General features: G+C 34.3%; 1 protein-coding gene across 1 annotated transcript; it reads left to right on the forward strand.

Moving 5' to 3' along the window:
- Window positions 1-11,796: 11,796 nt before the first annotated feature.
- LOC105047116 (probable glycosyltransferase At5g03795) lies at window positions 11,797-21,133 on the forward strand. Its single transcript, XM_010925927.4, has 5 exons — window positions 11,797-12,282; window positions 12,374-12,504; window positions 16,441-16,789; window positions 19,475-20,456; window positions 20,769-21,133. Exons 1-4 carry the CDS (start codon window positions 11,914-11,916, stop codon window positions 20,156-20,158), a joined length of 1,533 nt encoding a protein of 510 aa, XP_010924229.2. The 5' UTR covers window positions 11,797-11,913; the 3' UTR covers window positions 20,159-20,456; window positions 20,769-21,133.
- Window positions 21,134-23,782: the final 2,649 nt, after the last annotated feature.

The raw sequence follows: 23,782 nt of genomic DNA on the forward strand, positions 1-23,782 counted from the left end.
TAGAAGATTTAAGAATCAGTTTAGAGAAGAGATGAGAAGAGATCAACCAGTAAACCATAATCCTCCCACTGACTTTACTAAGTCATTGAATTGGATCAAGATCATACTAGTTGAAATGGCACCTAAATCAGTCACACTGATCAACCTTAATGGCATGGATCAACTCGAATCACTTAGCGGTCTAATCAAGATATAATTCACTAAATTGGTCAGGTAAGTGAGATCGATGGAAGGATTTGCTAAGCTTATCTTAGACACCATCGAAATAACCAGATAAGCCACTTCCAATTAAAAATCACCAGTTGAAATACCAAACTTACCTTAGACACCAATTGGTTAATTAGTTTCGATTTGACCAACCTAATGATTCGGGTTCAACCATTGAGCCATAATCCAAATCCATTTAATCTAATCAAAGATATGGACTTGACCATCTACAACTATTGTATTGGTTCTAGAGAAATTTTGATTTAATCTAATTCAACATTTGGTTAGATTTAATCAATTTCTCTAGTTAGTCCATTAACTCTTTGATTCTAACCTTAGGTCTAACCCAATTAAAAGTACCTGATTTGAGCTAACCCATGCTCCATATTTTATGTAATATTATTAGATCTCAAATCACAATTCTAGATCTAATCAATTCAACACTTAATTCTTAATTAAATTTTGCATCAACATGGTTAAGGTTATGGTTTGAAATAATTTCATCCTTTCATTTTGTAAACAATTTACAACAAATTTTATGCAAAGATTTTTTATTCTAAAACTTGATTGACTCAATCAATATTGAGCCAGCAACACAAAAAGACTAGGTCAACTCAGTTCAAAACTAGATCAGCTCAGTAATTGTGTGAGCATGATTCAAAAAGTTTCAAATCTGAAAATTCTTGCATAACAATAAAATAAAATCAATCATAATACTTTTATATCATATCTAAAATTTTTATGATTCAAAATTTTATTTTATTATTATTAAAATAATTTTAATCACATAGATTAGATGTCTTACATTTCATACAACTTTGCATCACATACAATAAATTTAGGATTTCAAGATCTAGAGTTTTGCAGAAAGATAAGTTCTTCCTTTCGCATTCTTTTTCATGGGATCTAATTACATGGCACCCCCACATACCATAAGAGCACCCCATCGAATGAAAAAGAAAGCCTTTAAACCCTTCTTGCTCCTATGACCGGACGGCCTAGTGATCAACCCAATCCAAGTACTTGCTAATCGGATCATTTAATCTAATCACATATCATATATACATAAATTTAGATCTAATCTAAATTATATCAGATCTGATTATAATTTTAGATTATATCTAAATCAGATCATAACTATCACATGTATGACATAAAATCAGATTTTATCAATAATCAGCACAAACTAGGATAACCTTTTCACTGTAAGGGGTAAACCCTACAGCAGAACAATCTTATGTCAGTTTGTGCAATCAACCATTAATTAAATTTAGATCAAAATATCACATATCATATCTAAATAAAATTAAAATTTAGATTTAATATGCACATAAATCATGTCATATAGAACCTAGACTTTGATACCACTGTTGGGATGCGTAGACGATTTTATGTATATATTTCAAAACTTTTTCAAAAAAATTACAGCAAAAGATAACTAGATTAATCAAATTAATCTAATATGTATATGATCTAATTATCAAATTAACCTACTCTAGGATCTATGATATGTTATGTTGCATATAAAATCTGAAATAATCCGAAGATAAAATCAGCATGCATGCATATGAGCAGTAAATCACATCTACTTCTAATCTGAGTTCAGAACTCAATATCTGATCATGAGTCAACCATCTCCACTATTGAGAGATATGATGGAGAGGATCCTTGCTGGTTGCTCACAGCCGCACATGTATCCGGCCTCTACGAAAAATTCACTCGAAGCTCTGATCTGATCGGTCTTCTCAGGAGTGCTAGCTCGTACGAAGACCCTCTTCTTGGCTGATCTGGATTTTTTCTTCAAATCTCTGAAATCTTTCTAGAGATTGAAGATAGATTTTTAGAGGAGATAAAGAGGTAAAAAAAGATGAAGAAAAAAATAATTTTTTTCTAATTTATTCCCTCTTCCCAAACCTAAAGGATCAAAATTTTGAAATTCAAATTTTTGCGCACACCCCAAGAGAGAGAACCCTCTTCTCTATTTTTCATGCTATGAACCATGCCCAAACTTTCACCATATGAAGAACTCTCTTCTGATATCTTACACATAAAAAAAACTATAAAAGCCCCTTTTATAGCCATGTAAGGAGGTGGGGTGAAGAGTCATAGTGATCCTGAACTCTTACAGTATTCTGCTTTCCTTCACAATTTTATATCCTAAAACATATCAAAAAAATATGGGATGCCCCTTTCCATATTTTTTTATAGTAAATCAATTCTCCAACTAATCTCTCATGAAAAATCTCCTTAAAATGTTACACATATAAGGAGAAAAAAATTTATTGGCATGGAGAGGTTGATCTGGATGAGAACAGATTCTCTTGATAAGGAATATTTTGAAATCCAATTTTAGAATCTTTCTTTTATCAAAACTAAATTAAATTTGGATGTGAGATAGATAAGGGAAAGGACTCTTTGGTGTGAAATAATCTCACACAAAATAATTTTGTGTATAGAGATATATGATGTGCAAACTGGGTTGGCGCAGAAAGAAGAGTCCTATTCCAATAAGGACTCTAAGTTTCCTTATTGGAATCCAAACCAAATCACATCTGGTTTAGATAAAATATATAAAATTTAATCTAATTAGGTTCATAAATTTTTAATCAAATCTTAATTAAATTAAAATTTGATTGAACTAAAGTCCTGATCAAATCAGAGATAATTCTCTCTTAGTGATTAGATCATCTCATAACCTAATCAGATCAAACCTAATTGAATCTAATTTAATTAGATTTTATTTAATCTTTTTTGCTCAATCAAATTAAGCTAATCAATAATCTAACTACTAATTAATCTTTCATTAATTCACTAACACTTGATGAATTAATTTATTACAACTTTTGCATAAGGTTAATCATCAATCGAATTGATGATTAAGTCCTTGAACGATTCTTAATCGTTGATCAGCCACATGATCAGTTAGAAATTTTTTTTGAGTGTGACCCCATAAGTTCAAACCTAAGTTGGTAGCATAGAAATAACTTTCTGAATCAATCGATATAACCATCTAGCAATGATGACCCGACGTCCGGATAGGTCGAATGATGGCGAAGCAATATTCAAGAACTTATGGCGTATGGTTATCGTATAATTCATCCCTTTGATTCTAATACTCGAAGATGACCTAAGATTTAACTATCAATTCTACATAAGTCATCCACATTGTATTTCAATCTTTTTCAAATCCATCACATGAATTATCCGGACCCAGATTTTGCTAAATTGAAATACACTGATGCATATCTTCTACTAATTCAGAGGAGTCAATCCCATCTTGACTCATGTACCAACTTGATAAGTACTTGACTGTATCCAAAAATCTTCTGTCACTGAATTAAAAATTCAATTAGTTTGGTACTAAAGTACAGTGAGTTGCTTGCAAGTCACCATGGTGATCTCAGGTCAGAGAGACACTTATACCCATACCCTTCACGAGCTACTCTTGACAGCAGAGTGCTCCGCAGTTAGTCACGTTCAGTGACGATGTACTCTTATATCTCACCTGCATGCCATATCAATATCTCCATATCATTTGGTTACGAAGATAACCAATGTATATGGCACACAACGACCTACACTTGATATCGCTATCGTCCTAGTAATAGCGTATCGTTTGATCGCGAACCAATTTAAGAACTATGCGATAAATCTTCTTTTATCGATCAAAGTAGTCCTAAGGACTTCATCACAATATAAGAGTTCGTTAGAAGATATAATCTTGTGATAAAAAATATCATATAACTTTTATTATTTATCAATTCATATACATTTATAATTAGCACAATCGTCAAACGATTGGCTTTAGGACACAATTTTCAACACATATATATCCCGTAAAAAGATAAAATATGGTAAAATCTTCTTCATTAGTATCATCAAGTCTTCTCATAATATTGTAGAGATCTTGAATGTTTCTTATCTTTAGAATGCTTCTGCCTTCAATACTTGCAGTTGACTCTCTTGGTGATTCTGTTTGTCTTTTTTCTTGAGATAAAATTGATTCTTCATTTATTGATTCCTCCTCTCCATCAATAATATTTCTGTTTTGCTTTTTTTCTTTTTTATTTGTCCAATTCTAAATTTGCTCTTCATTAAATTCAACATCTCTAGAAAATATAATTTTTTTTGTTAGAGGATTATAAAGCTTATAACTATTAGAATTCTCACCATAGCCCAACAAAATGCATTTTTCTTTTTTATCTTTCAACTTTGATCTTTTTTGATCTGGCACTTTAACATAGGCTACACTTCCAAAAATTTGTAAATGATCCACCCTCGGCTTATATTTGCTCCAAGCTTCTTTTGGTGTCATATTCCAAAGCCTTTTAAGTAGAAACCTATTTAATAAGTACACAGCACAAGAAACAGCTTTTATCTAGAATTCTTTAAGTATAGATCTTTTTTTCAACATGCAACATACCATATTCAAAATAGTTCTATTTTTTTTTCGAAACACTATTTTGTTATGGTAAATATGGCATAGTAAGTTGATGATTAATTCCTTGATCTTTGCAATAATTCTCAAATTTATGTGAATTATATTCTCCACCACAATCTGATCTCAGTGCTTAGATGTAAAGACCACTTTGTTTTTCTACTATTTGTTTAAATTTCAAAATTTTTTGAAAAAATTTCTTTTTCTCCTTCAAAAAATAAACCCATATTTTTTCATTATAATCATCTGTAAATGTAAGATAATACTTCTTACCACCAATAAATGTTGGGTTAATAGGTCCGCAGATATCTGAATGAATCAACTCCAAATTTTGGTTTGCTCTTCTAGATCTCCTTCCTTTGAAACTCTTTCTGTGTTGCTTTTCGAAAATACATGCTTCACACCTTTGAGTAGGTTGACCAATAAATGAAATCTCTGTCATCATCTTCCTTTTTGACAAAAGATTTAAGCCTTGAAAATTTAGATGGCTATATCTAAGATGCCATAAGATGGATTTTTTTTTTTAATTTATTTCAACTTTAAAACATCTAGATTGCTAAATTTAGAGATTCACTAGAAACATTCTATTTTTTGACATATGCACATGTATGATCAAGGTGTTATTCTGATCATGAATTGAAAGGCTTAATTCTTTCATATGAATATCATATCCTTTTTCAAGCAACTGACCCAAACTTAAAATATTATTTTTATATCAGAAAATTATATAGTGGACATCAAAATAATATCTTATACTCCATTTTTGAGTTTGATAAGGATTTTACTTTTTCCTTCAATAGGTCTTTTTGTTGAATCTCCAAATGTAATATCACCTTTGTAACTTTCATCAAGCTCAATGAATAATTCCTTTCTCTACACATGATTGCTAACTCCTGTGTCAAAGTACTATATCCTTTTTGATTTGCTCCAACTTCAATGTAGGCCAATAAAACTATTTCTTCTTCTTTTCTGCCTTTCTTTTCAACAAAATGAGCTTTTTCTCCTTCATTGTTAGTATCTTTATATCAACATTTTGAACTATAATGGCCAAATTTTTTACATATATAACATTGAATGTCAAATTTTTCAAATCTTATCTATTGTTGTATCTTCCTCTTCCTCGGCCTCTTTATGTTGGTTGCCAAGTTGGATCTCTATCTCCTTCACTTAATTATCCTCTTCCTTGCCCTCGTGGAGCATCATGATAAAATCATCCTCCTCTACTTCTTTGTCCACGACCTCGGCTTCTTTGACCTCTTGAATTCTTTTCTTATATTGTAGCTTTCACTTGTAATATTTGCTTGAGTGACTTTTCTTCTCCTCTTTTTATGAGTTTTTGCTCATGGACTTGTAGAGAACCATGAGTTGTTCTGCAATCATTTTCTCCAAATCTTTTGATTTTTCAATAGCTACAACCACATAATCAAACTTTGGGTTTAATGACTGCAATATCTTTTCCATCATTCGAACATCAGTTAGTGTTTCTCCATTTCTTCTAAGTCGATTGACAACAATCATAACTCTTGAAAAATATTTAGAAGTAGATTCTGAAATTTTATTTGTAAAGATTCAAATTCAATCCTTAGAGTTTGAAGGTGAATTTTTTTTACCTTTCTACTCCTTTATAGGCCTTTTTGGATAGTAAAGCTTATCTCAAAGCTTCATCCTTTAGATGGTGACATATCTTTTTACCAGTTCAACGATTATCTTCATAAAGTTCGGCTTCAATCTTATAAGACCCTTGTAGCAATTTATAGTTTTCTTTTGTCAATCTAAGAACTTGGGTTGAATCAAATTGGTGGAGGCCATGGTGGAAGACAATGTAGTGTTCTAATACCAATGTGTTGATTGTTTAAAAGTATGGTAGGCCAAGAATTGGATGTAGGAGAGAAGCAAAAAGAACTTTAGGAAAGGAAATAGAAAAGAACGTGCAGTAGTTTCGTTGGCTTGCTTGTATCAAATGAGTATGAGTACAACTCTTTATACAGACTTCATGACAACCCTTCACAGACTCTATAGTAACCTACCGAACATTAATACAATGACTTTTCACATTACATAATATTTCATGCATTAAAAAACATAAAGACATATAACTCTTCATTATCATGACTTTCAATCTCCCATGACTTATATTGCAAATGTCATTAATCAAGTTTAATTTCCAACAGCATGAAGCTCCACCATTGGCGTAGACAGTGATGAAAGTAAACGGCCCGACACAAAGTGACCATCTGCATCTCGGATGACAAACCCGGCTGCAACACTAGTAACCACAGGCGCATCAAAATTAAGTTTAAAAACCTCAAAGGGAGGGGGTAGCCACAACACCAAGAGAGAAGGGTTAGGTCGAGTGGACCTATAACAACTACTCCAATAGAGTAGAAGAGAACCAAATTGAGATGTAGAATAACAAGAAGAAACAGCAGTAAGGGCCTTACGAACTAACTGACAAGGAGATAAGTTGCTGCAAAATTCTCTCATTGATCTGGGCTGTCCAGATTAACCAAGGCACATACGCCACAAGTGACTGATATCTACCCTCCACAACAGCCACAGACAAATGAGTCAGCAAAGCTGGCAAAGAAGTAGGATCGACGGACACCTAGCACATGAGCCTCAATTGAGTCCAACAGTCCCTAGCAAAGGAGCAATGTAGAAAAATATGAGAAGTATTCTCTAGATACTCGGGGCAAAGATCAAAGATCAAAGGATTGGTTAGTAGAAGAAAGAATGCTCTTTTGTGAACCAAGAACCATGTACAAGGTAAACGACCCCAAGCCAACTTCCACCAAAAGGTCTTCACCCTTGTTGGGACCTTAAGTTTCCATAACCAAGTAAAGGAAGGATGCTCAGAAAAATTCGTAGAGCCTGCAGATAGAAGAGAACGCACATCACGAAGAGACACAGAAGTGAGCTTAGTATTAGCCCAAGTTAACAGATCAGACCAGTTCCCAACTGGACTTGGGATGGATTGAACCAGGTCATCATCTCAGTAGAGAACAGATTAAGCAACAAGTTAGAATTCCAAGAACGGGAATCTATAATCAACTCAGCAACCTTAAGATGGAGATCCTGAACATCCATATATATCGATAAAAATAGGCCACAATGTAATAGGAAGATTAAAAATCCATGGGTCAGTGAACACATCAATATTGTCCCCATTACCTATGAGCCATTGGAATTGATGTTGCATATATATGAACACCAGCATTACAAATTTTATTCCATATGCTAGAGCAGTGACGAGGTTAACCATAAGCAGCCCAAGAACCAGTTAATGTACATCTAGTTGTCACCAAACAAGCCCAAAGCGACTAAGGTCTCGAAACTAGCAGAGCTGCCAACTTAGAAAGACAAGCCAATCTTCTGGATAAGAGAGAAAAGAAACACAGGCCACCCTGTGATATAGGAAGACAAACGGATTCCCAAGCAAGAAGTGAAGACCTCTGGATCCGGCTAAGTGACCCCACAAGAATGCACGAAACTCTTTTTCGATCTAATTTAAGATATCAGTACGCACAAGGACAACAGAAAGCGTACATAATGGAAGTAGAGAAAGAACAAACTGAAGCAAAACAGGTCTACCAGCAAAAGAAAACGCAACCTCCACTTCCAAGTTGCAATACGAGAATCAAGCTTATTTGAAAGAAAGGAGCAACTGGTAGACCGAAGTGTTGTTGAAGCCAGACGCACACCTAGATATTTCCAAGAAGATCTTAAGCGAGAAATCTGAAAGAAACTTCTAATTTGATGCTTGACCCCTAATGAGACTAATAGACTAAACAATATATGGGATTTAGAATAATTGATGGACTGGCCAAACAGTGAGCTATAGACATCTAAAATGGCAGCTAAACACACAGCATCTTTAACTATTGCCCGGGTCGAAAGCAGACAACCATCAAGAAACAGAATGTGAGAGATAATCAGACCACACACAAAAAAAATGAACATTAACGACATTTTTAAGTAGTATATAGGCCAAAAAAAATATCATAAATATTTTTATCGATATTTTTGAGATATTTTCTTATGCGCAATCTTAAGATGGTGTCGATAATTAATTATTGATATTTTTAAAAAAATATCGATAAATTTTTTTATTTTAGCGACATATATAAGTGCCTTTAAAATTTTAATATCAGTATTTTTATATTTCAAAAAAATTATTAAAAAATAAATTATATATCCTAAAACTACTACAATATGTCAGGAAAAATATCGTAAATATTTTTATCGATATTTTTGCAGTATTTTCTTATGCGCAGTCTTAAGATGATGTCGGCAATTAATTATCGGTATTTTCAAAAAAATATCGATAAATTTTTTATTTTCACGACATATATAAGTGCTTTTAAAATTTTAATGTCAAATTTTTTCATATATAATAAAAATTATTAAAAAATAAATTATATATCCTAAATTAGAACAAAGAGAAGATCGAATCAATGATCTAATATTTGAATGACAAACTCTTAACTATAACTATAACTTATATTATTAAATTATAAATATAATTTATTTAACTTATTAACATATATTTATGTCATTAAATAAGTAATGTTAAAAATATATGTGCATAATAACATTTTTATGAGATTGATTGACTAAATTAAGCTCTATATAAAATTAATAATTTAAATTTAGTGATAATTTTTTAAAATCTTATAAATTTAGATATTATTAATCGGTGCATTAATTAAATGCTAGAATAGTGGTTCTTGTTTCCTACACTTCAAATAATATATCATAAAATAAAATTTATAGCGTATTTATAATAAAGTATTGCTAATAAAAAAATACTTATTAAAAGTAGTGGCATTTTTACCAAAATGCAATAAAAAAGAGATTTTAGTGGTACATAATAAAAATATCATAAGTAATTTATTATTAAAAATTATTTTTGTTGTAGTTCCCGTTCTCAATCTATAGCTCTCAAGCGATGGGACAATGCAGCAAAATATAAGAGCTAAGATAAAACCTCAGAGAACAAAATAAAAAGGTATGGTGTCAATGTGCAACCCTACCGCAACCCTTGTGATGAAGAGAACCATGGAGAGGGTGAACCATTAATCAATAAAGCAAACTGAGTCCCAGTGACACAAGTGAAAATCCAATGGATAAAAGTGTTAGGAAAGCCAAACTGACTCAAAACATGAGATAAAATACCCTACTGTACTTTGTCTGAAGACTTTTTCATGTCCAACTTCAGCATCATCAAGCTTTTTTCATGTCCAACTTCACATTATCAAGCTTTTAGACTTCGGTGCCTTTGTGAGAGAATACATTAACTCCAGCTGATCAGAATATTATCTGTGATATTACAAAGACTTGTTGTTCTTTAGAAATGATCAACGGCAACACAGATTTTAACCAATTAACAAGAATTTTAGTAACAACCTTGTAGATAGTAATGCACAAACTTATCAGTCGAAAATCCATTGCATCCTGCGAATCGGAGATTTAGACCGTAAGAGTGATAAAAGTTCGGTTACAAGAAGTAGGCAACATAGAATAGGCAAAGAAATATTTGATAGGCAAGATCACCTCATCATGAATAATAAACCATAGATTCTGAAAGACAAAAGAAGGAAACCTATTTGGACCCTGAGCCTTATCTAGATGCACACCTGATAAAGCCTTTTCAATCTCCTAATCAGTAACACTCGCTACCAATAACTCATTCTAATTAAACATCCGACACCTTCTTGGGTACACAGGGATATCAAATGGCACAGACGGTCATGATCATTTGGAAATTAGGTGCACTGAAACATAAATAAGGAGTTAAAATTAGAGCCCTGAATATATATAAATGAAAGTAATTTACTTTGGGTAACTTAATAATACGACAATCAAAATCTTATTGGATCAAGTCTAGACATGACCCACATCCAAACCAATAATCATATAAATAATCCAATGATAAATTATGTTCATAAATAAATAGATGTGTAAACTTTAAACCTCTCCTGGGCGAAGAGGGATGCCAACAAGTTAAGGTTCGTTGGCTTTTATATGCACCATTCTAAAATACACATTTGATTATGACTTATGAGTTTATACATCTAGAATATTGGTTCCTCTAAAAGAACGACATAGCTGGTTTATGTAAGTGAAAGTACTTAAATCATAGGTGATGGGAATCCTAAGAAGATCAAGGTTTTTCTCTTCTCACTCTCTTCCTTTCCTTTCACGAACTTCCCACTCTTGTTGACATCTTCCTCAATAAAACACTATCCCATTACACAGTCACTGGTCAAAGTCCAATCCCCAAGTGCACATGTACTCTACTACTTTAGCATCCCACAGAGAATATATAGTATGGATAAGAAGGTCTGCCCATGCTCGATCTTATCTAAGGGTGACAATTTTAGTCGGTCTGTGAGATATTTGATCCAATTCGATTAAATGAGATAGATTTTATCCGAACTGATGAAATCTGAAGTGAAAATAATTCTAAAAAAAATATTCAAAGCAGGTTCGGATATGATATAAATAATGGTATGTTTCGATCCAAATTCGATTCGATATAGTCTCAATATATATATTTTTTAAATATAATAATTTTATATTATTTATATGTATCTTATCCAATTCGATTTGATTCATATTTCTACTTAATTCGATTCGATCCGATCTGAGATGATATGAAAAAGATATAAATATAAAAATTTTACTTAAGATAAGAATATGAACCTGCCATGCATAGCCAATCCATTGCTATCTCTTATCTTTTACTTTCGGTACCTCAAGGATTCTACTCACCGGATCACTGATGAAAGTCTGGCCCATGCATGAGGTTTCCGAAGTATCGGTTTATTCATGGCAAGCTTACCACCATGCCCTATCTGCTTGCATATATAAAATCGATCTATATATATCTAAATACAATCCAATAAAATTTTAAAATTAATTTTGATATATGAATATTATTTGATAATTTATTAAATTTATTTTTTATATTTAAGTTTTACTTTTGAGGTTGATTTCGGAACTAAATAATCAGTTATTTGCCCCGTTAACGTGTAAGTAAACCTTATTTTTCGAGAAGAAAGATGAAATTACCAAATTGCAACCGTTTCTGTCGCCATCCCGCTCTTTTTTCATCCATTCAACCTCGCGGCTTTGGTGGAAATGGACACCTTGACCTTTTTCTCCCTCTTCCCTTCCCCCACCTCGTTCTCTCTTCCCTCTGTTCCTTTCTTCTTCTTCTTCTTCTTCTTCCTTACATTCGTGATTCCGCGGTTGCGCCACCGGCCATGGCTGCCTCCCTCAAGACCGCCGCCGTCGACCTGAAGGCGGCTGCTGCCCGCCGCCTCCGCCGCAGCCGACCCGCCGCGACCAGCTGGAAGAGCCGGATCCTGGCCGTCGCTCTGCTCGCCACCGCCATCACCGCCGTCCTCACCGCCGTCGACCCCTTGTCCCCCACCATCAGTTTCCTTTTCCCTCCGTCCACCTTCTCTACTTCCTCCTCCGCCTACGCCGATTCCTCGAAATCCCTTCTCTCCGCCTCCCCTCTTCCGCCTCCTCTTATTCGCCGGCCAATTCCTAAACGAACAGGCTCTCGTCCTCCTCCAATCCGGAATCGTGGTTCCAAAGGCGTAAATTCTGGTGCTGGTGATGCGGAGGTCCCATCTTTTCCTTCTTAATTGGAAAAGTTTTAATTTTTATTCTGAATTTCGTGGAAGAAACCAATTGGTTCTTTAATTTTATATATAGGAACCTTATTTGTTGATGTCACCGGATGAGCAACTCAGGTATGCCAAGAGGGAGATTGAGAATGCCCCTTTAGTTGTGGATGATCCGGAGTTATTTGCCCCGTTGTTTCGAAATGTATCAGTTTTCAAGAGGTGGGAATAATTGCCGCTACCTTCTATCAGGCTGTTTAATATTTCCCTTTAGTCTGTTGAATTTGGTGATATGCTTTTCTTTGCGGGGATTAATTGGATTGTAGTTGCTTTCTTGTTGTCTTTACCCATATATATATTTCAGGTTGTTAGTACCATCAAGGTAAGGGAACTATAAGAAGAGAAAAAGAAAAAGGAGAAAACTTGATTCATTGAGTAATAAAACAGTAAGCTGCCTATTTGTTACTTATAATGTATTAACAGGTCTGGTTACTACTGTTTTGGCCGGGCAATGATCACTGCAAAAGGTTAACACAAATATCTTGGGAAGTTGTTCACCAGTTGTGGTTAATTTTCCTTATGAAACTAGTACAAATCTTATCAACCCATGGTTAGTTTATGGAAGCAAATCTGTGTTTGCATGAGGACTACCTTAGAAAAGTAGTCTACTCATATAAAATTCACAGATGCTTCCCTCATTATATATTTTTTGAGAAAAACAGTGAATATCACCACTCATTTCATCGATCAATGAAATAGGTGCTTCTCTTGTTATATAGGCTCATTTTGCTGGGACATAATCATCCTGGTACCTATACTAAAATTAGAGGAGGAAGGCAGAAGTGAATAAGACAATGGAGAGAAAGAGGATGTGGTTGGTGGTTCCATTGAAGGGGAATGTACCTGCATATCCTTCTTTCATCTTCTTTCTCCTTAAAACACACCTCAATTTGCTAGCACCTTTCTTTAGCCTGTTTTGTTCCGGAAGTTTAGGATAAAAACTTAGAACCTGTTTTGATATTCCTACAGGATTGGGCTAAAATTTCTGTAGGATTCATGGATTGGACCATCCATAATCCATTTAAGCAAAGCCAACATCAACCAAATACCACCCAGCCCAGATCATATGGGAAGACCAAAAGACCCCAATGGGTCTTTTTCCCAATCTTGTAAGAATATCTCAAATGGACCCTTAATATTTTTTTCTAATATTATATCAACCATCAAATTTCTGTCTTGATATTTTTACTATTAGGTAAGACCTTAAAGCTTGTAAACAACCTTAAATTGAATCCAGTTGGAATCAAGAGAACTTATCTTCTTACGACTTTCATGTAACATGCAGCTCTTGCTGTACAGATAATCCAACTTTTTTTCCCTTTTCAGTATATCAGTTAGAAACTAATTGTACATAGTTAGGAACTAATTATACATACTTATTCCTATTTAAAATTGGTCTCTATCATTTGGGAGCTTAACTTATTGCTTCTGTTTGGGTTTATTTGATCAAAAGTGCTAGTTGACGTATCTAGAATTGAATTTGCTGCTTCAATTATCTGCTTATGTGGTGGAGGGTGACATCTTGAATTTGATGGGGTTTGAATTGTTTTTCATGGTGGCTGCATGATATTGTGAGCTCCTTGTCATGTGTTTGCTGTGGTTGTTGAGTTAATTCGTTATAGAACCACTTTCAAGCTACTTCCCCTCATTCCCTACTTTTCATCTGAACTCGCCTGTTTGGATTATCCTGAAAGCTTGAAGGAACTGAACCAGGAAATGCCGATGAGCTACATACACTTGAAAGTGGTCAATTTGGATTAATGGTATCCAGATATAGGAAGGACAGTTTAAACAGATCAAAATTTAGGATAAATTTGAGGCAGAAACAGATCACAACTTTTCCCTCCATAATCAGTATTTTCTTCTTCTATAACAGATCTACAGTTTTCAGAATAGCATTGAGATACAATGCAAGGTACATGAATGATTTCACCTGTTCTCCTCACAACTGTTGTAAATAAGCATATGGAAAGATAGCCATCATGGCTTTCTTGAACATCAAGGTTTGGGTCTGTATGTCTATTGCTTTTCTCAGTCTCTTTGCTATTTCAGCATCTAGGATAAAATCTTGTTGTATAAATTTGTAGCTAAAAATTGACCATAAAACTGGAACAAGGTTTACTTCTCATATCAAAGTTCTTTTATTTATAATTCTTAATTATGTACATGTTAACATCTTTTAAGAGAAAAAGTAAACTCTGATAATATGTGAATTCTGGCACGTAAGGCTACCTCTTCACTTCTTTCTTAGTTGTTACTTCTTTTTTCTTTAGTGAAGGTCATATGTCTTTTTCTTTTTCTTAAAAATTATGTTGTTGGCTAACTAGCTTGTTATTGTGTAATTGTTGAGATTTATCAATAAATGAAAATATAATATTTTGTGTTTGGATTTAGTTTTTTTTTTTTAATGATACCTGAATCAAGATGTGGATCCTTTTACTAATAAATAATTTAATGTAGCCTACCTTTTTTCCACGTAAGTAGTGCAATTTCTTAGTTAGCTTTATCTATTATATTTTATAAATGCTGTAATTATAGCTGGATCCTTTTGATATCCTTATTTAAGTATAACTTTTCTTTTGAGAGGCATTTAAATTATCAATTTTACAAGCTATTTATTTCATAATTTTTCGTTCCTTTCCTTTATCAATTATAATTTCTTTTGGTCATTTTAGGATGTTTCAATCCAAATTTTTAAAAAAATCTTAGCACTCCCAGACAAATTTGGGATACCCTCAACAGTTTAAAGAAGCAAATCTGAGATAAAACAAGATAAATCAGATTCATCAGCAATAGTCGTACATAGGCAAAAAGGAAGACATAAGGAATCAAAAGAATCGAGCAAGAAGCATAGCATAAAAAGAAACCTATCGGTTTGTCTATTCATTTGTTTGTGCAATGGTCTACCATACCATCTTATATGGTCTGATACAGGGTGTACCATACCATACCAAGAGAAAACCGGTATGAGACTCAACTTCGAGTTAGTACAAGCCTTGTACCATGGCATACCATCCTATACCATGGCATATCAATCAGTACCGAGATGTATTGAGGTGCGTACCAACCCATATCGAAGCGTACCAATTTCTATTGAGACGTACTGAGATAAAATTGAGAAAAATGATTAGAGAGCTATTTCAATATAGAAACTATATCATACCAACCGTACCGTACCGTACCAAACCGATAAGATACTGATATTGTATCTAATACCAAGATTGCAGACCTTGATCTATGGTGTGTAAAACAACTTGCCATCAAAGAAAGGCCGGAGGAAGGGAAGAATAATAAAGTGGATATCTCTGCAAGAAGAGGTGGAAAAACGGAAAAGATCCAAGTGAGAAATTTTGAAGAAATCCGACAGATTCTATATTTTATTAATTGTTATCAATACTTCATGGTATAAAAAATGTGGATGAAACAATTCATCCGCTTTGGATCTAAGTTAATCTTATATTTTTAGTTTTCCAAAGTAATCAACATGACATATTTTGTTTGATTATCTTTTAGATGGGCTTCTTCCTTTTTAGTAGGTTAACTGACCTCAAAATGGATTTGCAATATTCTTGTTGACTCAAGATTGACCTGTATTTTTCACCTATGATCAAAGTAAGAACCTGTAGTATGACTCCATCTGACAGCAATAAAGTCCATGTAAGATGTCAAGGTTAAGGAGCCTTCACCCCTGGAGTCCACCCATATATTCTTAACCAGCTTGGTTTTCAATATGGTGAATTTGCGTTGTGCCTGCCTGGGCTGTTTTCTCCCCTGCAGATGAATTGTGCAGTAATTTTGGAAAAAAATCTCAACAGCCCTCCTTCTAATAGTTCTTTGCATTCGGGTTTTGGTTTCATTGGAGTTGTATATGACACATCCCTAGCGTGTTGTCTCACACTTGGTCATTTTCATTTCCGAAGATTGAGCATTCTAGCAGAATCTGAAAGTATCAGACTAATTTGTTTGTTCTGAATTGATTTTGATATTGCAAGTGGCCAATGTCTCATCTTTTATTTTTAATAGCCTTATTTTATTTTTTATTGGCGCATCTTCTTAAGGAACCATTAAAGCAATGATTTAAAGCTGTTATATTTTCAGGAGCTATGAACTGATGGAAAGAATTCTGAAAGTTTATATCTATGAGGATGGGCCAGCACCCATTTTCCACACTCCAGAGCTTCAAGGCATCTATGCTTCTGAAGGATGGTTCATGAAATTGATGCAGGAGAACTGGCGATTTGCAGTGACAAATCCAAGCAAAGCTCACTTATTCTATCTTCCCTATAGTTCGCACCAGCTAGGACTTACTCTCTACGTGCGTGATTCACATAACTTGAGGCCATTATCACTCTTCTTGAGGGACTATGTGAACATGGTTGCTGCCAAATATCCTTTTTGGAATCGAACTAGAGGAGCAGATCATTTTCTAGTTGCTTGCCATGATTGGGTAAGTGTATCTGACTGTCCATGTAGATTATATTAATTTTCTAAATTATCTGAATATACCTTCCTACACTTGCAATTGTCGTAGGCTTCATGTATAATCTTTTCTGCTGGTGTTTTTGCCTGCCTTTCTTTTCATCTTTTTCTTTTCCAAGTGTCAATGCATATCCAATGACTGAGAATTTACTAGAAAAAGATAGTCAGCTATGCTGATTTTTCCCATTTTGTGGAGTAAATTTATGATTATGTTAAGCCACATGATGGTGAGATATATTGTAATTAGTTGAAGCACATAAATTTTCTTAAGAAGATCGAGATGCTCAGAAATGCAATAATCAGAAGTGAGATACTTTATCTGGTGTTCTACATTCGATATACCTTTTCTGGATATCGTAAGTATTGCAAAATTTAGTGAATAGATGGAAAATAACTGTTCCACTAACAGCCATATGAAAATTATTAAATATTTTAAAAAATTCTAACAATAGTTCTAATCATGCTTGTATACATAGTAATTGATGATAACAATGTTTTAAGGTTTGGTAGAAACGGATTAATTTTTGCTGACACCAAACTAAAATGGACACCTAGTTTCGAATTTTGATAATTTTCATTAGTTCGGCCAGTTTCTAGTAAAACTGACCAATTTCATTTCAATTTCACTGGTTTCATCCACTCTCGGTCAAACTGATTGGAACAAGAAATAGAAGCTTTCTTTTTGATGATGTTTCCAAATATTTATTTATGTAAGTACTTAGGCTATACAGTATCAATTTTTAAAAGTTTTTCCTTCATTTCTTGAGTTAAAAGAGGAGATGGATGATAAATTTAACCCTTATATGGTGAAGGTCTCCAAAAAACTGCTATTACAGTACTTTACAAAGACTAACATGAACAACTAGATACAAGATATTTCATATAATAACATATTCTTTTATATAAGGTTGAAATAGCATTCTATAATTACATGTATTTAATTAAATAGCATCTTTGTCTCAAAAATAAGAGAAAAAAATATCGAATTTCAATATACTTGTGAGTCTGGTAAGAGTAAAATATAACAAATTTTTAGAGAAGCGAAGTTCAAGAAGTAAGTAATATGTGTATGTTCATATTACAAATTACCAGTTTGTTTAATTTCACTTATATTCAATATTTACCACGGTCTAAATGTGTTGAGAGTTTAGAATGCACAAACAAAGAACCTAGATAACACAAAATACTCTAAAATATTGTGTAGCTATTATTCTTGGCTTTTCCTCTATTTTTGCTGTTTTTTCATTTGGTTGTGAAACTTTAAAACTGGGAGCGGTACTTCCAAAACAACTGAAATTGCTGATATCAGAAATCCAGAGGCCTGGTCTAGACTTAAAACTGAGTTTTCAAACCTTGCTTTTAGCAAGATTTTTATTTGAGGTATAAATTCTCTACATTCTTGGTTTGGCCAGGGCTGCTACATGTCGTGCAAATGACAAGTCATCCCTTTCTCGATGAGGGCCATCTAACATGAGTTCCACACTTTAAGGGAGTATAATTTTACTTGTAGCTGGTTGGCAGTTCTTGCCTCCATATACATCAGTCTGATGAAGAAGTGCATTTTTTGGTTTCAGCATGCTGTGGGCAAACCGATGATGGATCTATAGCCATTACAGTGGAGCTTAATAGTGTAATAAATGAAACACCATGTACAAATAAATACAAGCTATATTTTTATTCTCAAAAAACAAAAAGAGAAAAAGCTACAGATGGTTGAGCAACCTTACATTTGTTACACATGAAAGCAAGTGGGTTTCTTTGTCAATATTGGAATGCATATAGATGATTTCGTGCCAAAAAAATTTTCCTCTTTGACACGAGAGAGTGGTCCAAAACAACACATTTATAACAGGTCCCTATTTATCTAAAAGTTGGTGATGGTTGTTTTGACATCACAATTTTTTCTTCATTTAAAAAACAAATATTTATGGCTAGGATGAATGATATCAATTATTCATCTTGTTTCTTTTGCCCGTGGAATGCGTCTCGTGAAATTAGCTTTTCATCATTGTTATAACATCATGGGACCCCATCTTTTAATTCTTTTTCATTTTCAGATTCATGCAGTGACTTGCCTGTTCATAGATTGGAATTCACAGTTACTCGCTAGCATCTAATGGAGGCTTATATACATTTTCAAGGAAAATTTAAGTCTATAACCATCTGTGCATCTTTTTAAGTTAGAAAATTTTGGAAATTCTTAGAATTTTGAAGGAAAAACACATTTCTAGAATGAAACATCTTGAAATTAAAATTCCTGACAAAATATTGTCAAAGGGATTTCTTGAAAAGTGTTTTAAGAGAACTTAGTTCGGTGGGTATTTTAACTCATCACCTAGCTTGCAAACATGCCTGCAACTATTTTTCCTTTTATCATTTTATTCACCAAGTGTACACAGATATTCTTGAGACATGTAAATGTATGTGTGTAAGTATATAAATTTTCTTCTTATGGAGGCATAAATATGTGGAAAGTTTTCAAATTTTACATGTCAGAATCCGTGGCGTAAAATTTGTTTTCTTAATCTGCCTACCATAAATTTTATAAAGAATATATGTGTTTTATTTTAGTATGGCTCTTTTGCTCTGTTTCGCTATTGCATTTTGCGCTCTGGCAACTCTGATTGTATCCTTCTTCTTGGATTTGCTTCAGGGGCCTTACACAACAACAGCACATGAAGAGCTGCGTGAAAACACCATCAAAGCTTTATGCAATGCAGATGTTTCAGAGGGAATTTTTGTTCGTGGGAAAGATGTGTCACTCCCTGAAACAACCATCAGATCACCAAAGAACCCTCTCAGAAATGTAGGTGGTGGAAAACCTGTTTCCAAGCGTTCTTTTCTTGCATTCTATGCTGGGAACATGCATGGGAGGGTCAGACCCATCCTGAACAAGTATTGGGGTGATGATCAAGATATGAGAATCTACCGTCGCCTTCCAAACAGGGTATCCAAAAATATGTCATACGTCCAACACATGAAGTCAAGCAAGTTCTGCATCTGTCCTATGGGCTATGAGGTAAACAGCCCAAGGATTGTGGAGGCTATATATTATGAGTGTGTTCCAGTGATCATAGCAGATAATTTTGTGCTTCCTTTCGATGAAGTGTTAGATTGGAGTGCTTTTTCAGTTGTTGTAGCAGAGCAGGATATACCTGACTTGAAAAATATTCTTTTAGGAATTCCACTCAGGAGATATATGTCCATGCTTTATTGTGCAAAAATGTTGCAAAAGCACTTCTTGTGGCATGCCAAGCCACTGAAGTATGACATTTTTCACATGATTCTGCATTCAATTTGGTTTAACAGATTGAACCAGATTCAACTTCGGCAGTAACAATATTTGCTGCAATAATTCATGCAAGCTTATCAAGTTAGACTATCATTGTTTAAAGATGAGAACTTGGTTGTCATCTTGAACCATGAGGAGACTACTTACTACTTGGTATGCTGATTGGTGAAGATGATTTGAGTCAAAGCCATCCTTGATGCAAAAAATCTGATCTATATAAATTTGTTTCAAGTCTTCTTCCACCTGGCTGACTGGCTGACTTTCATAGTTGAAGATCCAGAGGTTTGAACGCAAATGTTTCTCCAATGAGAACAGGCAATCAGAATTGGGAAATTCACTTCAGGTATGAAAGCATATGTTGTTTTATCTTGCTTTAGTTTTTATGTTGATTGAGATCAATCATTCTCTATTTATTCAAAATAATAATGGCCGTCAGGCATGAGGGTCTTTCGTAGCTGATTAGATAAAAATGTAGAAATCCAGTGGGTAACCACCTCCAACTTTTGAACCATGGGCCTCTCATAAGTGGAGAGGGGTGCCAACCAGCTGAAATAAGGCTGGTTGGCAAGTGGAATTAACTCTTGTTTTGTTCATATAAAAGATGGCATGCCCTAGACTAACAATTTTATTCCAAATGCTGGTGCTTTGTTTGTAGGTTTATTTTCCCTAGTTTGATGGAAAGAGTGGGATGCCACCCGACTTTATTGAGAGGACTTTTTGCAGGTCTATTATTTTTTAGAATTTTTTGTAAACAGAAGAACGGAAGAGCACCAAGAAATAATCCACAACTCAAGTCATTCTTCTCCAACACTTGTGGAATAAGAAGAGAGATTGTAAAATTTGTACTCTTACCTTATTCAAGCATTCTTTCAAGAATAATTCCCATTGTACATCGCACATAAAAGTTAGTGCGTGATTCTTTTGTAACTTCTGGAGTGAATGCCATTTTGGCAATATCTAGGACAGTATCATCACTGAACATGCTGCATAATAGTCTATGTTTGATGCGAGCTTAGAGAAGCCTGAGATTTAGATCTAGTTATGGCCGTGGTGCAAGAAAGACAGGAAGAAAGAAACAGGAAGAAGAAATAGAATAGATCAGAGAAATAGAAATTGGGAGACAGAACAGGAAGGAGAAAAACTTATACTTTTATTATAATGCATCTTGGCTATTTATAGAGATGGCTTCCCACAGTCCGGGGCTCATCCTATTATAACAAATTACTGGCTTCAACTGCCAATTAGTTATTTTGTTATTACATGAAACAAACTCTAAACCTCCTAACAAAATCTGAACTAACTCTGAATTGTCCAACTAATTCTGAACTGAATCTGAACTGTTTCTGAATTATTCACTGCTCGCCAGCATCTATCAATTCCCTTCTCCTTAAGAACTTACATCAAACGAAGGATATCTAACAACAAAATCAGAGTAATCAACCCATGTTGCTTCTTCAGCTGGGCAACCTATCCAATGTACCAATAGTTGTACTGTCGCCCGGTTGTATTTTCTGACCATACGCCTGCCTAAAAATTGAGCAGGTTATAAGTCTTCAACCACAGCGATGTCAGGCAGTGGTAAAATTTTTGCAGATGAATTTCCTACTTTCTTCTTGAGCTGGGACACATGGAAGGTTGGATGAATCTTGCAAGTAAGAGGTAGCTCAAGTTTATAAGCTACCTTACCAATCTTCTGCAGAATTTTATAAGGACCATAGTAACGAGCAGCAAGCTTGTGATTGTAGCGGTAGACTAATGAATTTTGTTGGTATGGTTGTAACTTCAAATAAATTGTTTCACCAACTGCAAATTCCCTTTCCAGTCTTTTCTTGTTAGCCAAACTTTTCATGCGTTCTTGGGCTTTACAAAGGTGTTGCTTGAGCTCGGTGAGTATTAAATCTCTTCCCCTCAACAATCTCTCTACCTCTTGAACAGAAGCGGTACCAAGAACATAAGTAAGTATTGTAGGGGGTGGTCTTCCATAGAGAACTTCAAAAGGAGATATGATGTATTATACCAAAATTCAGCTAAAGGAAGCCAACGTAACCATGTATTTTGTTGTTGAAAGCAAAAGCATCGAAGGTAGGTTTCCAAGCATCGATTAAGAACTTCGGATTGGCCATCTGATTGTGGATGATATGCAGTGCTTAACTTGAGCTGAACTCCCATTAAGGAGAATAATTCATTCCAAAATATACTTGTGAAGATGGTATCTCTGTCAGAAACAATAGATTTAGGCAAAACATGGAGTTTAACAATTCCTTTTAGAAATTCTTCTGCCACTAATGATGCTGTATATGGATGCTTTAAAGGCAAAAAATGAGCATACTTGGATAATCTATCCACAACCACTAAAATAGTAGATTTGCCATCAGGTTTGGGTAATGCATCAATAAAATCCATGGCTAAATTTTTTCAAATTTGATCTGGGATTGGCAGAGGTTGCAATAAATCTTGAGGATGTCGTGGATCATACTTGCAGCGTTGACATATATCACATTGCCTAACAAATTCTCGTGCATCAGAATTTAAATGTTTCCAATGAAAACTTCTTTTGATTCTATGCAGGGTTTTATAGAAACGAGCATGTCCTCCTGAAGGGGAATTATGGGAGTCATGTGAAACCTTTTTACTTAGAGTACTGCCTCCTATTCTTATAAAACAGAATGCCATCCACAAGCTTGTATTTGTTTGGATCAAGATCACCTTTATGCCACTGTTGCATAAGTTGTAGATATTGAGTATCAACTTTGTAAGCTTCCTTCAATTCTTGATACCAATCAGAAATAACAGTGGTTAGTGCAGAAAAAGAAGGATCTTCATTCCTTCTTGATAAGGAATCGGTAGCTTGATTATGATGACCAGATTTATATTCTGACAAGAAATCAAAGCCCATCAATTTGACTAACCATTTATGTTGAGCTGGTGTGTGAGCTTTTTGCTGAAGCAAATAGTAGAGTGATTGATGATCAGTTCTAATAATAAACTGTCGTCCCAATAGATAAGTTCTCCATTTCATGACAATATATATAATAGCCTCCATTTCTTTTTCATAGGTTGAATAACCCAATTATTGGTTACTAAATGCTTTACTAATATATACAATTGGTTTTCCATCTTGCTAAGCACAGCACCCATGCTCACTCCGCTTGCATCACTCTCAATAATGAAAGTTTTAGTGAAATCTGGAAGTGCCAAAACTGGTGCTATGATTAATGCTTCTTTAAGCAATTCAAATGCATCCTGAGCCTCTTTAGTCTAAATAAATGGACAATCTTGTTTAAGGAGCTTAGTTAATGGAGCTGCAAGGAGGCCATAATTCTTGATGAATTTCCTATAATATCCAATGAGGCCTAAGAAACCTCTTAAGATTTTAATAGATGGAGGAACTGGCCAAGCAGTGATAGCTGCCACTTTGTTTTGATCCACTGCCACTCCGTCTTTGGAAATCACATGGCCTAAATAGTCTACTTTAGTCACAGCAAAGCAGCATTTAGAGTATTTAGCAAATAATTGATGCTTGAGAAAAAGCTGAAACACCATCTCTAAATGTGAAAGATGCAGATTATAAGATTTACTATATATGAGAATATCATCAAAAAAAACTAACACAAACTTCCTCGAATATGATCGGAATATATCATTCATTAATGACTGAAAAGTAGATGG

Source organism: Elaeis guineensis, chromosome 6 (genome assembly GCF_000442705.2).
Source record: "Elaeis guineensis isolate ETL-2024a chromosome 6, EG11, whole genome shotgun sequence".
In the NCBI taxonomy this organism is placed as follows: Eukaryota; Viridiplantae; Streptophyta; class Magnoliopsida; order Arecales; family Arecaceae; genus Elaeis; species Elaeis guineensis.